The sequence below is a fragment of the Dermochelys coriacea genome, chromosome 8, assembly GCF_009764565.3.
Source record: "Dermochelys coriacea isolate rDerCor1 chromosome 8, rDerCor1.pri.v4, whole genome shotgun sequence".
Classification (NCBI taxonomy): Eukaryota; Metazoa; Chordata; order Testudines; family Dermochelyidae; genus Dermochelys; species Dermochelys coriacea.
The window spans coordinates 75,869,854-75,882,273 of NC_050075.1; the positions used below are offsets into that span (position 1 = coordinate 75,869,854).

General features: G+C 38.9%; 1 protein-coding gene across 4 annotated transcripts in view; it reads right to left on the reverse strand.

Annotated features, from left to right (window-relative positions):
* Positions 1–1,557: 1,557 nt before the first annotated feature.
* Positions 1,558–12,420, reverse strand: part of CDC7 (cell division cycle 7) — a 34,343-nt gene continuing 23,480 nt past the window's right edge. For all 4 annotated transcript variants that reach the window (XM_038414740.2, XM_043490509.1, XM_043490510.1 and 1 more), the window contains exons 10-12: positions 9,099–9,181; positions 4,480–4,629; positions 1,558–2,750 (exon numbers count right to left, since the gene is read on the reverse strand). In XM_038414740.2, the coding sequence (XP_038270668.1) occupies positions 2,356–2,750; positions 4,480–4,629; positions 9,099–9,181 (628 nt within the window). In that variant the 3' untranslated portion in view covers positions 1,558–2,355. The remainder of the gene's footprint in view (positions 2,751–4,479; positions 4,630–9,098; positions 9,182–12,420) is intronic.

Consider the following 12,420-nt stretch of genomic DNA (forward strand, 5'->3'; position numbering starts at 1 on the left):
CTTGATGATGCGTTGGAGGGGTTTTAGTTGGGGGCTGAAGGACCCACCTGCTGAAGTGAAGAAACAGATTGACAGAGCCAGAAGAGTACCCAGAAGTCACCTACTACAGGACAGGCCCAACAAAGAAAACAACAGAACGCCACTAGCCATCACCTTCAGCCCCCAACTAAAACCCCTCCAACGCATCATCAAGGATCTACAACCTATCCTGAAGGACGAGCCATCGCTCTCTCAGATCTTGGGAGACAGACCAGTCCTTGCTTACAGACAGCCCCCCAATCTGAAGCAAATACTCACCAGCAACCACACACCACACAACAGAACCACTAACCCAGGAACCTATCCTTGCAACAAAGCCCGTTGCCAACTCTGTCCACATATCTATTCAGGGGATACCATCATAGGGCCTAATCACATCAGCCACACTATCAGAGGCTCGTTCACCTGTGCATCTACCAATGTGATATATGCCATCATGTGCCAGCAATGCCCCTCTGCCATGTACATTGGCCAAACTGGACAGTCTCTACGTAAAAGAATGAATGGACACAAATCAGACGTCAAGAATTATAACATTCAAAAACCAGTTGGAGAACACTTCAATCTCTCTGGTCACTCGATCACAGACCTAAGAGTGGCTATACTTCAACAAAAAAGCTTCAAAAACAGACTCCAACGAGAGACTGCTGAATTGGAATTAATTTGCAAACTGGATACAATTAACTTAGGCTTGAATAGAGACTGGGAATGGATGAGTCATTACACAAAGTAAAACTATTTCCCCATGGTATTTCTCCCTCCCACCCCACCCCCCACTGTTCCTCTGATATTCTTGTTAACTGCTGGAATTAGCCTACCTGCTTGTCACCATGAAAGGTTTTCCTCCTTTCCCCCCCCCTGCTGTTGGTGATGGCTTATCTTAAGTGATCACTCTCCTTACAGTGTGTATGATAAACCCATTGTTTCATGTTCTCTGTGTGTGTGTGTATATATAAATCTCTCCTCTGTTTTTTCCACCAAATGCATCCGATGAAGTGAGCTGTAGCTCACGAAAGCTTATGCTCTAATAAATGTTAGTCTCTAAGGTGCCACAAGTACTCCTTTTCTTTTTGCGAATACAGACTAACACGGCTGCTACTCTGAAACCATTAAAATACTGATGTTTCTTTTATAATTTTCTGCCCAGACACATCCCTCAGGATGTCCTTTCCTTACCAGTATTTTGGCAGTTTTAAACTATTACCACTAAACAATCTTCCCAAGTTATAAAAGCAAAACTTTTATTTAATGGATAATTTGTGAAAAATGCAAGTTTCCGAAACACTTATACTGATATGCATACATGCCCCATGAGCTAATTGGTGAGGTGTGCATTGACATTAGCCATGTTACTTTAGTTGAGAAAGTAAAGGTTGTGCACAACAGCAGTGCTTATGCTAATCCCCACTGCTCAAGCAGCATGGGGAAGGTATACATCTTGGAACACTTGCCCTTACGGAGGTTACACAGTCAAAACAACACCTGACCCCTAGATTAGCAGTTTATTTAAAAAAAAAAAAGTATTTTCCAGGGATGACTTGGATAGACTATCTGTGGCCAGTGGCAAAGTACCTAGGCTGTCCAACACAAAAAGGACAACAAGCTGGAAAGTAAGTGGATCACAAGGAGAAAAAGGGATGTATGCATGTGCACAGAATACTAAATATCGTATTTTAACCCAAAGTCTCACAAAAAAACATTTGTGTATTTTTATAGGAAAGATTAGTTAGATTTTATTGAAGATTTAAAAACAAATAAGTCAACTTAGTGCTCATGAAAATTATTGACAGTCTTAGACTAAGTCCTTCTTTTCCTCCTAGAACAGGTACAGCACAGACAGCTACCTTTCCCACACCTCACCAATGAGCTCCAGCAATAACGTAGGGGAGTGAAAATATGTCACTTGTCATGTTTATTCAATATTTGGTATCTAAGTGTCAACAAGGAAGGGTTTTGGTAATGTGAACACTTGAATTCTACAGTTGGACTACAACCATAAATTCACTTCACATAGGCCACTGAACAGCCATCAGAAGATGTTTCCATCACTAGTAACAAGAAATAGACTTGAAATTGTGATTTTAAAAAGGTGAAATGCTCCATATTCTACTTCCAATCCGTGATGCCAACCTTCCTCCACCAGAAACATATTTCTGGTAATTTTTCAGAAACCAGTTCCACACAGTACAAGAAAAGCAGATCACTACATGTCATGAAGATAGATAAACTCAAAGTGAGCTTCTGAAATTCAACTAATACTGTGTAATATTTTCATGTGAAGCAAAGCTCAAGGAAATAATGGAATCAGGTGTCTTCTCACTGACTGATATCTTTAAAAAAATGATGCAGCAAAGCCTCTTTTGCAGTTATTCTTGTAGCCGGGTTTAGATCTAGTAGCTTATCAAGTAGATCATAAGCTTCATCAGGAACTCTGTGCCATCCTTTCAAATCAGTTGCCTTTTCTGTTATCTTAATTTCCAAGTCATTGTCACCTTCATGACAGTTCTTCAGACGCTGGAGTTTTTCCTCAAGTGGTTGGGAAGCAAACTCTACTTTTTTGTCTGTCTCAATTGCCAGAGCAGGTTCATATAAAGAGTTGGTGTGCATATCGCTTGTTGATTTAGCACAGCTGCTATTTGTTCCTCTCAGTCTTTCACAGAGTGTTCTTAAATCCTGTGCTGGGACTTCTTTAGTACACAGTACTGATTTGCCTATGAGGAAAATACTGTGTTTACTAAGCACTGTTTTAGTACATGTATAAAATTGCAAATTTCAGGGTTTGGGACATCTCAAAGGTCATAGCTGTCCTAGTTCAGGTGCCTTCTTTCAAAAATCCCCTTTTAAAAAAAAAAAGATGATCACCATCTCCCATGGTTTCCAGCAAGCTGAGTCCAGCATTCTGTGGCCATGGCCCCATTGAGAACGATGAAAGCTGGTCACCATTTTGAAAGAGGGCAGTTCTACATGAAATTCTTTAATACATTATTCTTATCCCCAGCTTAAGAAGCAAAATGGGGGGGAAAAAGTTACCATTAATCCTACAAAAAGTCAAGAAATGTAGCTTATACAGAAGATTTGTGAGTTTTAACTATAAGGGTAGTTTGAAATATCCATTATTCCAGTATTAAGATCATTGGGGGGAAGGGGAAGACTTCTTAATTAATTATAACAAACTAATTAAGCCAATTTAGTGGAAAATTCTCAATTCATTCTGTACTCAAGAGTAAGTGCTGTAATTTTGGGGAGGATATGCAGTATTCCTCATACATAAAGTGGGTAAATCCCTGCTTTAATTGCAAAACCCAGGTCAGTCATGGAATCACTGGCAATGTTTCCATAACATACTGCATACTCTGTATTTTGGATAACATACCATGCTAACTACACTTGAAGAAAAGAACTATAAAGAACTCTCATACTTGTTTTTGGATAAGTTATTTGTGAAGTGACAAATAACTACCTTTTCATATAACTTGAGAGAAACGAGGAACATTAAACATTTTACTTTTGTTAGACTTTGCAATTTTCCTATGTTTAATACTTTCCTTAGACTTGGTAGTCGTGAGGTTTTTGTGTTGCCATTTTACAGCAGGCTACACAGCTACTGGCCCCATTTAAAAAAAAAAAAAAAAATCAGAGTGGCATTCTGGAGTTGTAGAAGGTGAGGCGGGAGTGCTCTTACTTAAATTGAGGCAGGACAAATGGCAAAGTCACCAGTAGCAACACACCACATCATGCACTTCCTGAAAGGTGCGGATCAGAAACTGACCCACAGTGTGGCTTTGAAAAGCTTTTTCTGTTTGATCCCAACCCGCATCAAATAGTTAAAACTAAACTAACTACTTCTGGTCACACACACCAACTTTAAGATATTTTAACCAATTTATTTGTCTATTTTAAAACCACTACCTTCAATTAGTAGAAATAAAGAAACATTAAAAACCCAATTTACCTTTCTTTATGTATGCTGTTTTCCATAATTTGCATCTCCCAGTTTGGAGAATGACAATGTTGTCATTTTCACTTTCAGATATTAAATGCTGCAATGATTGAGTTGTAAACAATGAAGGGAAATGTTTACTTGAAAAAAAAAAAAAAAAACACCCTGTTTCCACTGGAATTATTTTAATCCCAAATATTTCTAATGGCTTTTTCTTTTAAACAAGCTAATAGTTACAATATCCGTATCTTCAGCCACATTGATTTAAAACTCCTGGGCACTTTCTGCAGGAATAAGGATGTTAGTTCAAATGTTCTAACCAAATTCCTATAGGAGTCCTTACATAGTTGCTATATGCCATTCCCAAAATTGCTGCATTTCAGTGAAGGGCAATATATAATTTGTAAGCAGTTTGAGAATTCTTTAGGATGAACAGCACTATATAAATGCAATTTCTAAACAATAGAAATTTTTTTTCCTGTAATTAAAAACTTGCATACCAAATGTTTTAGCAGCCTGAATAGTTTCTCTGGATCCACGAATAGTCATGATTTGTGCCAAAGCAGTTAAATCATCACTTGCTTTGTAAAATGGATACCGTCCACTGAGCAAAGAAAGGAAGATGATTCCTGCAGACCACATGTCAATTGCTGCAAGTGAAAGCAAGCTTTTAGTAAAAAAGAACCCACAATTTTATTACCTGGAGTCTAAAAAAAAAAAACCCCACGTGACCAGCAAAGTTTCAAAAGAAATAATGTAATGAATTACCTCTTAATTTTGTTGACATGTAACCTACATGGTTAAAGGTGAAGTTAAGTACAGTTTTAGGGCTGGTCTTTACTTTTTCTGCAATCAATGCAGCAGTGGTTGATTTAGCGGGCCTAGTAAAGACCCACTAAATCGACCACAGAGTACTCTCTGGTCAACTTTGATCCACCTCTCTGAGAAGAGTAAGGGAAGGTGACCGGAGAGCGTCTGTCAACACAGCGCAGTAAAGACACCGGGATAAGTCAACCTAAGCTACATCGACTCCAACTACGTTATTCACGTAGCTGTAACACTATAAGGCTCGTTCTCCTGTGCATCTACCAATGTGATATATGCCATCACGTGCCAGCAATGCCCTTCTGCCATGTACGTTGGTCAAACTGGATAGTCTCTATGTAAAAGAATAAATGGACACAAATCAGACGTCAAGAATTATAACATTCAAAAACCAGTCAGAGAACACTTCAATCTCTCCGCTCACTGGATTACAGACCTGAGAGTAGCTATCCTTCAACAAAAAAACTTAAACTCCAGCGAGAGACTGCTGAATTGGAATTAATTTGCAAACTGGATACAATTAACTTAGGCCTGAATAGAGACTGGGAATGGATGGGTCATTACATAAAGTAAAACTATTTCCCCCATGTTATTTCTCCCCCCACCCCACTCCCCACTGTTCCTCAGACGTTCTTGTTAACTGCTGGAAATGGCCCACCTTGATTATCACCATAAAAGGTTTTCCTCCTCCCCTTCCCCCCCTCCTGCTGGTAATAGCTCATCTTAAGTGATCACTCTCCTTACAGCGTGTATGATAAAAGCCATTGTTTCATGTTCTCTGTGTGCGTATATAAATCTCCCCACTGTATTTTCCACCAAAGGCATCCGTTGAAGTGAGCTGTAACTCACGAAAGTTTATGCTCAAATAAATGTTAGTCTCTAAGGTGCCACAAGTACTCCTTTTCTTTTAGTTGGTTTCAGAGTAGCAGTCGTGTTAGTCTGTATTCGCAAAAAAGAAAAGGAGTACTTGTGGCACCTTAGAGACCAACACATTTATTTGAGCATAAGCTTTTGTGAGCTACAGCTAGTGTAACTTAGGTTGATTAACCCTAACGGTAGTGAAGACAAGCCCTTAGTCCCCAATCCTGTAAGCTCTTAAGCAAATGCATAGCTTTACCCATATGAATAGTCTTTTTTTTTTTATGACTTTTATGGAACCACTCTAAGTATAGTTAGAATTTACTTCAGTGTTTGCAGGATCAAGGCCTTAATCTGATGCTAGTTTTAAGCATGCAATCACAATATGCAGATATAGCTCTAACCAGTACTAAGCTTTTTAGGTAGGGGGGGAAAAAAAAAATTGGGCTGGTGGATTACAATCCTTGCCAATAGCCAGTCACTTTAAGTGTTTTAATAATAATACATGCTCTAGAGATTATCTAAAAATTTGCCTAGGGAAAAGGTTTAAAATATACAGCCAGCACTAATTCCAAATAATTAAATATCTGAAGTAATTAATTTTCTGTAACGGTGGATGATTAACAATTCCACATGGATTTATCATACTGAAGATTTTACCTCTAACCTGAAATCACCTGACAAAGTAACCATCTTAAGAAATGCAGAGTTAGGAGGAGTTAATCATTTTTCACAGTTTTATGAAGAGTACAAATGTATTGGGGGGGAAAGTTGCCCAAACATGATGGAAACTCAGCATTAGAGTTATGAAAATAATTGTCAATTTTTGAGGAATGGGGGGGAAAGGAAAAAAGGGGTTGAACAGTTCTGTGTGCTTTTGAGAGGAAAAAAGTAGCAGCTTAACTTTTCCAAAAAAAGTTTGTGCGTTGTAGAATGCATTATACAGATCTGAATTTAATTATTTCACTTATAAACACAGTCTCAACAGTGATCTGAATATGTAAAGTGCTAAATTACCTGAAATTATCAAACTAGTGGTTAACTCTTTAATGAAGAAATAGCTAAACAGATGGAATTATGGGCACACAGTTGCAAAGTGTACTTTGCACTTCTGCAGGATCTAACAGAGGATCTCAAAGTTATAATCATTGATGAAGTTAGCATCAGGCCTTTATGGGGTAGTTAAATATTACCCTCACTTTATGGATGGGGAAGCAGAGCCATACATATTAAAGGTTAGATCTACAAAGGTATTTAAATGTCTAACTGTTTCTTTAGGCATCTATGTCCCTGATTTAGGTACCTCTGACATTCGCAGAACTGCCACTCAGTTGTTGCCTAATCCTGTAGATGACTACATTTCCACAGGTCAGCATTTGCAGAGTTAAGTGCTGATGCCACCACTAAATGAACAAACTAATCCAAGCTCTAGCTCAAACCAAGCCATGAAACAGCATTCTCAAAGTAGGCATTCCCCCGCAGATTGGCGCACGCATGTCTGCTTAAAACACTCACCTAGAATGTGAAGGACCTGACTTTAACCAGGGACTTGAACCCAGCTCTCCCTCATCCCAGGCGAGTGCCCTAACCACTAGACAATTGGGTATACAGGTGTGGGGAGCTCGCCTGTTGAGACTTTGCTCTTTGTATAAATAAATATACAAGAGAGCAATACTGACTATAACCAATGGTTAGGGCATTCACACTGGATGCAGGAGATCCGGGTTCAAGTCCCTGTCCCGATGAATATTTAATTATTTAATACAAAGTGGAACTGTTCCAATAGGTTAGGTTGGCATGTGTGTCTGTTTGCTTAGGGCACTCCCTTGGGATGTTGGTTCAAATCCCTGCACTGCCTGACTTGAAACAGGAACTTGAACCCACAACCCAAATGAGTGTCTTAACCTCCAGGCCATTTGGTATTTCAGAAGATGATGATGTTTTGGGGTTTTTTTTTTTTGTTTTTGTTGCGGGGGGGGGGGGGAATGAATGGCCTGGGTTTCAGCTGATAGGGCATTGGATACCTAAGTAGCTCACCTGGCTTAGGCACCTAACTCTAGGAGAAGGTTCATTGTTGAGAATACCAGGTGGAGGGAGGTGCCTACTTCTGATTATAACTGGGCACTTAAGGCCCAGATCAATGCGAGTTAGGTGCCTAAATACCACTGAAGATCTGGGCCTAAGGTCCACCCCCGACCTCTGCTTTTTTCTCTGGGTTAGCTTAGGTGGCTCCTTACTCAGTTTGCTGGCTTCTGACAATGCTTCCCTTAACTGCCTAACTCTCCTCATCTTGGGTACCTAACATGTGGCTGAGGATTCCACTAGGGAGCAGGGCACGTAGGGGATAGGTGTTGCAACATTGAGCGTTGCAACACGTCGTATCTTTGTGGATCCTGCCCTAAGTGACTTAGGCCACAAAAAAAAGTCTGGGAGAACTAGGATTAGGATGCATATCTCCCAGTCTCATGCTTTAACCTTAAAATTCATTTCTCTCAATGATTTAACCCATGATTTGAGTGTTTGCATTTCTTAATATTTCTTATGTATCATAACTTTCAACTACTCCACTGACTACTGCTTTTTATTATCTCACTTTTCACAAACACATTCCTTTCCGCAGTATTTACATCAACTATGTGGCTGACAGACTAACCCATCTTTTTCCCTTTGAACTACTAGGCTATAGAGGTCTTTATCTTCAGATTTTTTTTTTTAACTTGAAAAGCGGTGTATGTTTTAACTGGCAATCTTGTACAAGTATACATCTCAATAAGAAAAAAGGAAAGCTTTATGAAGTCTGAACCCTGACTTTTCTACCCAGGAGTAAGAGTTTGGGGGATCATAGGAAGCTGTTCAGAAGCAATCTTTATTACTCAAATATATATTATATTAAGTCTGTTCATCTCACATCCATTGATTTCTGGATGCCTGCACAGATCAAGTAGTCGATATCAGCTTTTCCTGTGGTCTTTAAAGAATGTTTGCAGTCATACTGTGTTAATTATACTTGCTCTGAAAGCACACTGGTTGATAGAATCTCTCTTTAAAAAGCATCTGAAGTATAAGGGGGGCGAGGGGGAAGACGGGCACTTCAGAACATTTAAACTGACACAAAGCCAAAAAGTTGGAAAAAGCTGAAAGTTCTGTCTTTTTAAAAACACAAACTCTACTGAACTGCTGCATATGGCTCTTTACCTTAAATGAATTAAGATGTATTCAAGTTTCAAACATTTTAAAAACATTCCTAACTTGTTCTTCAGCATGAGTAATGAACACTTTAATAAAAAAAAAAAGCTAGAACAATGCTAGAAAGGCCAATAAAATGAATTCCATATGTAAACAGAAAAGGAGTTAATAGAATCAGAGAAAGTAATATGCACAAATGGGGAAGACCCAAGTGTAGAAGAGTCACTTATTTCAGTCTGATGAATACTACCTGTAGTCTGAGTAGGGCACTTAGTTAACACCTCTGGTGCTCTGAATCCTGGTGTACCTGCCCTAGGAGCAACTTGCTGACGTCTTGTAATAAAAAAGAAAAGTGCATTTAGAGTGTAGTAGGAAGCATAATTCATAATGTTTCTAGTTACAATAGAAGACTTAAAACCATTTCTAACACATGCTTCCATGAAACATGTCAACATTGTGGTATGTTCATGTATTAACATTTTAAACGTGTTGAATACACAATATTTAGGGCGAGAGAATAGAACACAAATTGCATGCTTCCATCATGATGATTTCAGTTCCATTCAGCTGCAGCATGTTTTCTATTAAGGGCTGGCTTACATGGGGACACTCAGAAAAGTTAAGATGAATTAACGTGTCACTTTTAGTTAAAGCACATGGCTTAAGGCCACTTTACTTCTGAATCCACAGAGAGCATCCACACAGGGGTGTGAAGTTAAAGCACATACAAACATTTAGTTGGTTCATCTTAAACTTTGAGTGTCCCTACCTGTCTGGCCTGCAGGGGTTAGATTTGTTCTCTGGATTAGTAACTTCAACCCCCTCATGCTCCATACTCAGTAAAAATGGCACATTTGACTAACAAGATTAAATGATTGTCAAAATACAGTCACATCAAGACCAGGAAGTAAGGGATCATATAGTATTTTGGAAACCACACCCAGTAAACAGAACATTCTCATTAATGCAAAGAATTGTTGGAATAACCCACATCCCTGATGGAGGAATGGCTCATATGAATGGAAGTTAACTTCACATATGGGATGGATTTGAAGTGCAATGCCAAACTGTTTGGCCAGTCTGACTATTAAGGCGTGTACATGATAAATGTCCTTAAAAACTTACTTACACATGTCTAGAGGGGGAAAAAAAAAAGGTAAAACCTAACTTCCCTCCTGGTCTTAGGCTTCAAGACAAATTTACAGTTTTCCTTTTAGCGATGAACAACCAAATGTGCAGAAAACAGTATGTTAAAGGGCACCAAAATGCCTTATAAATACTAAACTTGTTGAAATTTCAAATGAAGTGACAATTTCAGATGTGGTATTGCTATTTTCGAAACAGTTCACATAGTGTAAGTTTCCAGATACAAATTAAATTTGTTTAACAAAAAAGTGTCCTTTTATTTACTTGCCAAGATCTGAGTTCATGGTTCTACATTTCCCTTGCACAGCACTTAAAGACTACTCAGTGTTCTTGTAGGTGCCTAGAAATATCTACAATAAATGGAAGACATGACTGACTCTTGCAAGAGAAATATGGAACCCTGAATTCAAGTCTTGACTGCTTAGCTAAGTAGTATCTAAATTTTTCAAATCTTTGGTTTTAAGATGTAAAGTTTTCATAAACAAATAAAATTAAATTCTATACTTTGAGGTTTTGGGGGTTTTTTGAACAGCATTTCAATTCCTTTTTAAATGTCCCTGGAAGAGTCAAACCATATGGTCTGGCCTACACTTAAGTTTTGCTGGCATAGCTATGTCTGTTAGGGATGTGAAAAGTCACAAGGCTAACAGACATAGCTATTCCAGCAAAGCCTTAGTACAGACGCAGTTATTGCAAGAAAAAAAATCTTCCTGGTTCAGTTTATTCCATTTGGGGAACCAGTTTAATCTATACTGCCAAAACTCTTTTGCTGGTATAATCATAGAATTGTAGAACTGGAAGGGCCCTCAAGAAGTCATCAAGCACTGAGGCAGGACTAAGTAAATTCAGACTATCCCTGATAGGTGTTTGTCCAACGTGTTCTTAAAAACCTCCAATTATGGGGATTACACAACCTCCCTTGGAAGCCTATTCTTGAGCTTTACTATCTTTAAGAGTTAGAAAGGGTTTCCTAATATCTAAACTAAATCTCCCTTGCTTCAGATTAAGCCCATTACTTCCTTCTTGTCCTACACTGATGGACATGAAGAACAACTTGTCACAGGCCTCTTTATAACAGACCATACCATATTTGAGGACTTGTCAGATCCCCAACTCATTTTTTTTTCCCAAGACCTTTTAAATCTTTCCTCATAGGTCAGATTTTCTAAATCTTATCATTTTTGTTCCTCTCCTCTGGACTCTCTCCAGTTCATCCACATCTTTCTTAAAATGTGACATCCAGAATTGGACACAGTTCTCCAGCTGAGGTATAAAGTAGAGTGGACAATTACCTCCCATGACTCACAAACAACACTCTTTAATGCATCCCAGAATAATATTAGCCTTTTTCACAACTGTATCACATTGTTGGCTCATATGCAATTTTTGATCTACTATAACCCCCAGATCCTTTTCAGCAGCAGTACCACCTAGCCAATTATTCCCTATTTTGTAGTTGTGCATTTGATTTCTCCTTCCTAAGTGAAGTACTCTGCACTCGCCTCTACTGAATGTCATCTTGTTGATTTCAGACTAATTCTGCAGTTTATCAAGGCTGTTTTGCATCTAATCCTGTCCTCCCAAGTGCTTGCAATACCTCCAAGCTTGGTGTCATCCACAAATTTTCTCCACTCCATTATCCAAGTCATCAATGAAAATATTGACTAGCACCAGACCCAGGACTGACCCCACTAGATACATCCTCCCAGTATAATGCCAAGCCATTGATCACTATTCTGATCACCAGTTGTGCAGGCCAGTAACCCACTCAAAAAAGGAAATTAGTTTGGCTTGACAGGATTTGTTCTTTGCAAATCCATCTTGGCTATTCCTTATAACCCTGTTATCCTCTAGGTGTTTATAAATTGATTGTTTAATCATTTGTTCCAGTATCTTTCCAGGTATCCAAGTTAAGCTGACTGGCCCATAATTTTCTGGGTCCTCTTTGTTAACCCTTTTTAGCAAAGACTGGAGCAAAACAGGCATCGAACACTTCAGCTTTCTTGATGTCATCCGTTTATTAGCATTCTTTCCCTGCTATAGCGATCTACACTTTCCTTACAAACTGTTTCTCCACTGGGAAGGGTAACTGCTGTAGGGGGTGTGTGTGTGTATTTTTATATATAAAAAAATCTTTGTGGATCCTGCCCCTGGGGGTTCGCAAAAATGTTACGGGGGGGTTCTCAGGAAAAAATTCCCTAATGACGGACAGAGCTGTCCCTAGGGATAGCATGGGGCCAGCAGCCCGGAGCCCCTGGACTTCCAAGAGCCAAGCAGATCAAAGCAAGCATATCTAAATCTCCTCAGTGTGATAAACTTCAAGACTCCTTGTAAGAAATGGAAAGGGAGGTGGATATTTTTTGCTGTTTTTAAAATTAAATAGGCCGCTAGTATAGTTTTAAAAATTATTATGAAGAACAAGTTTA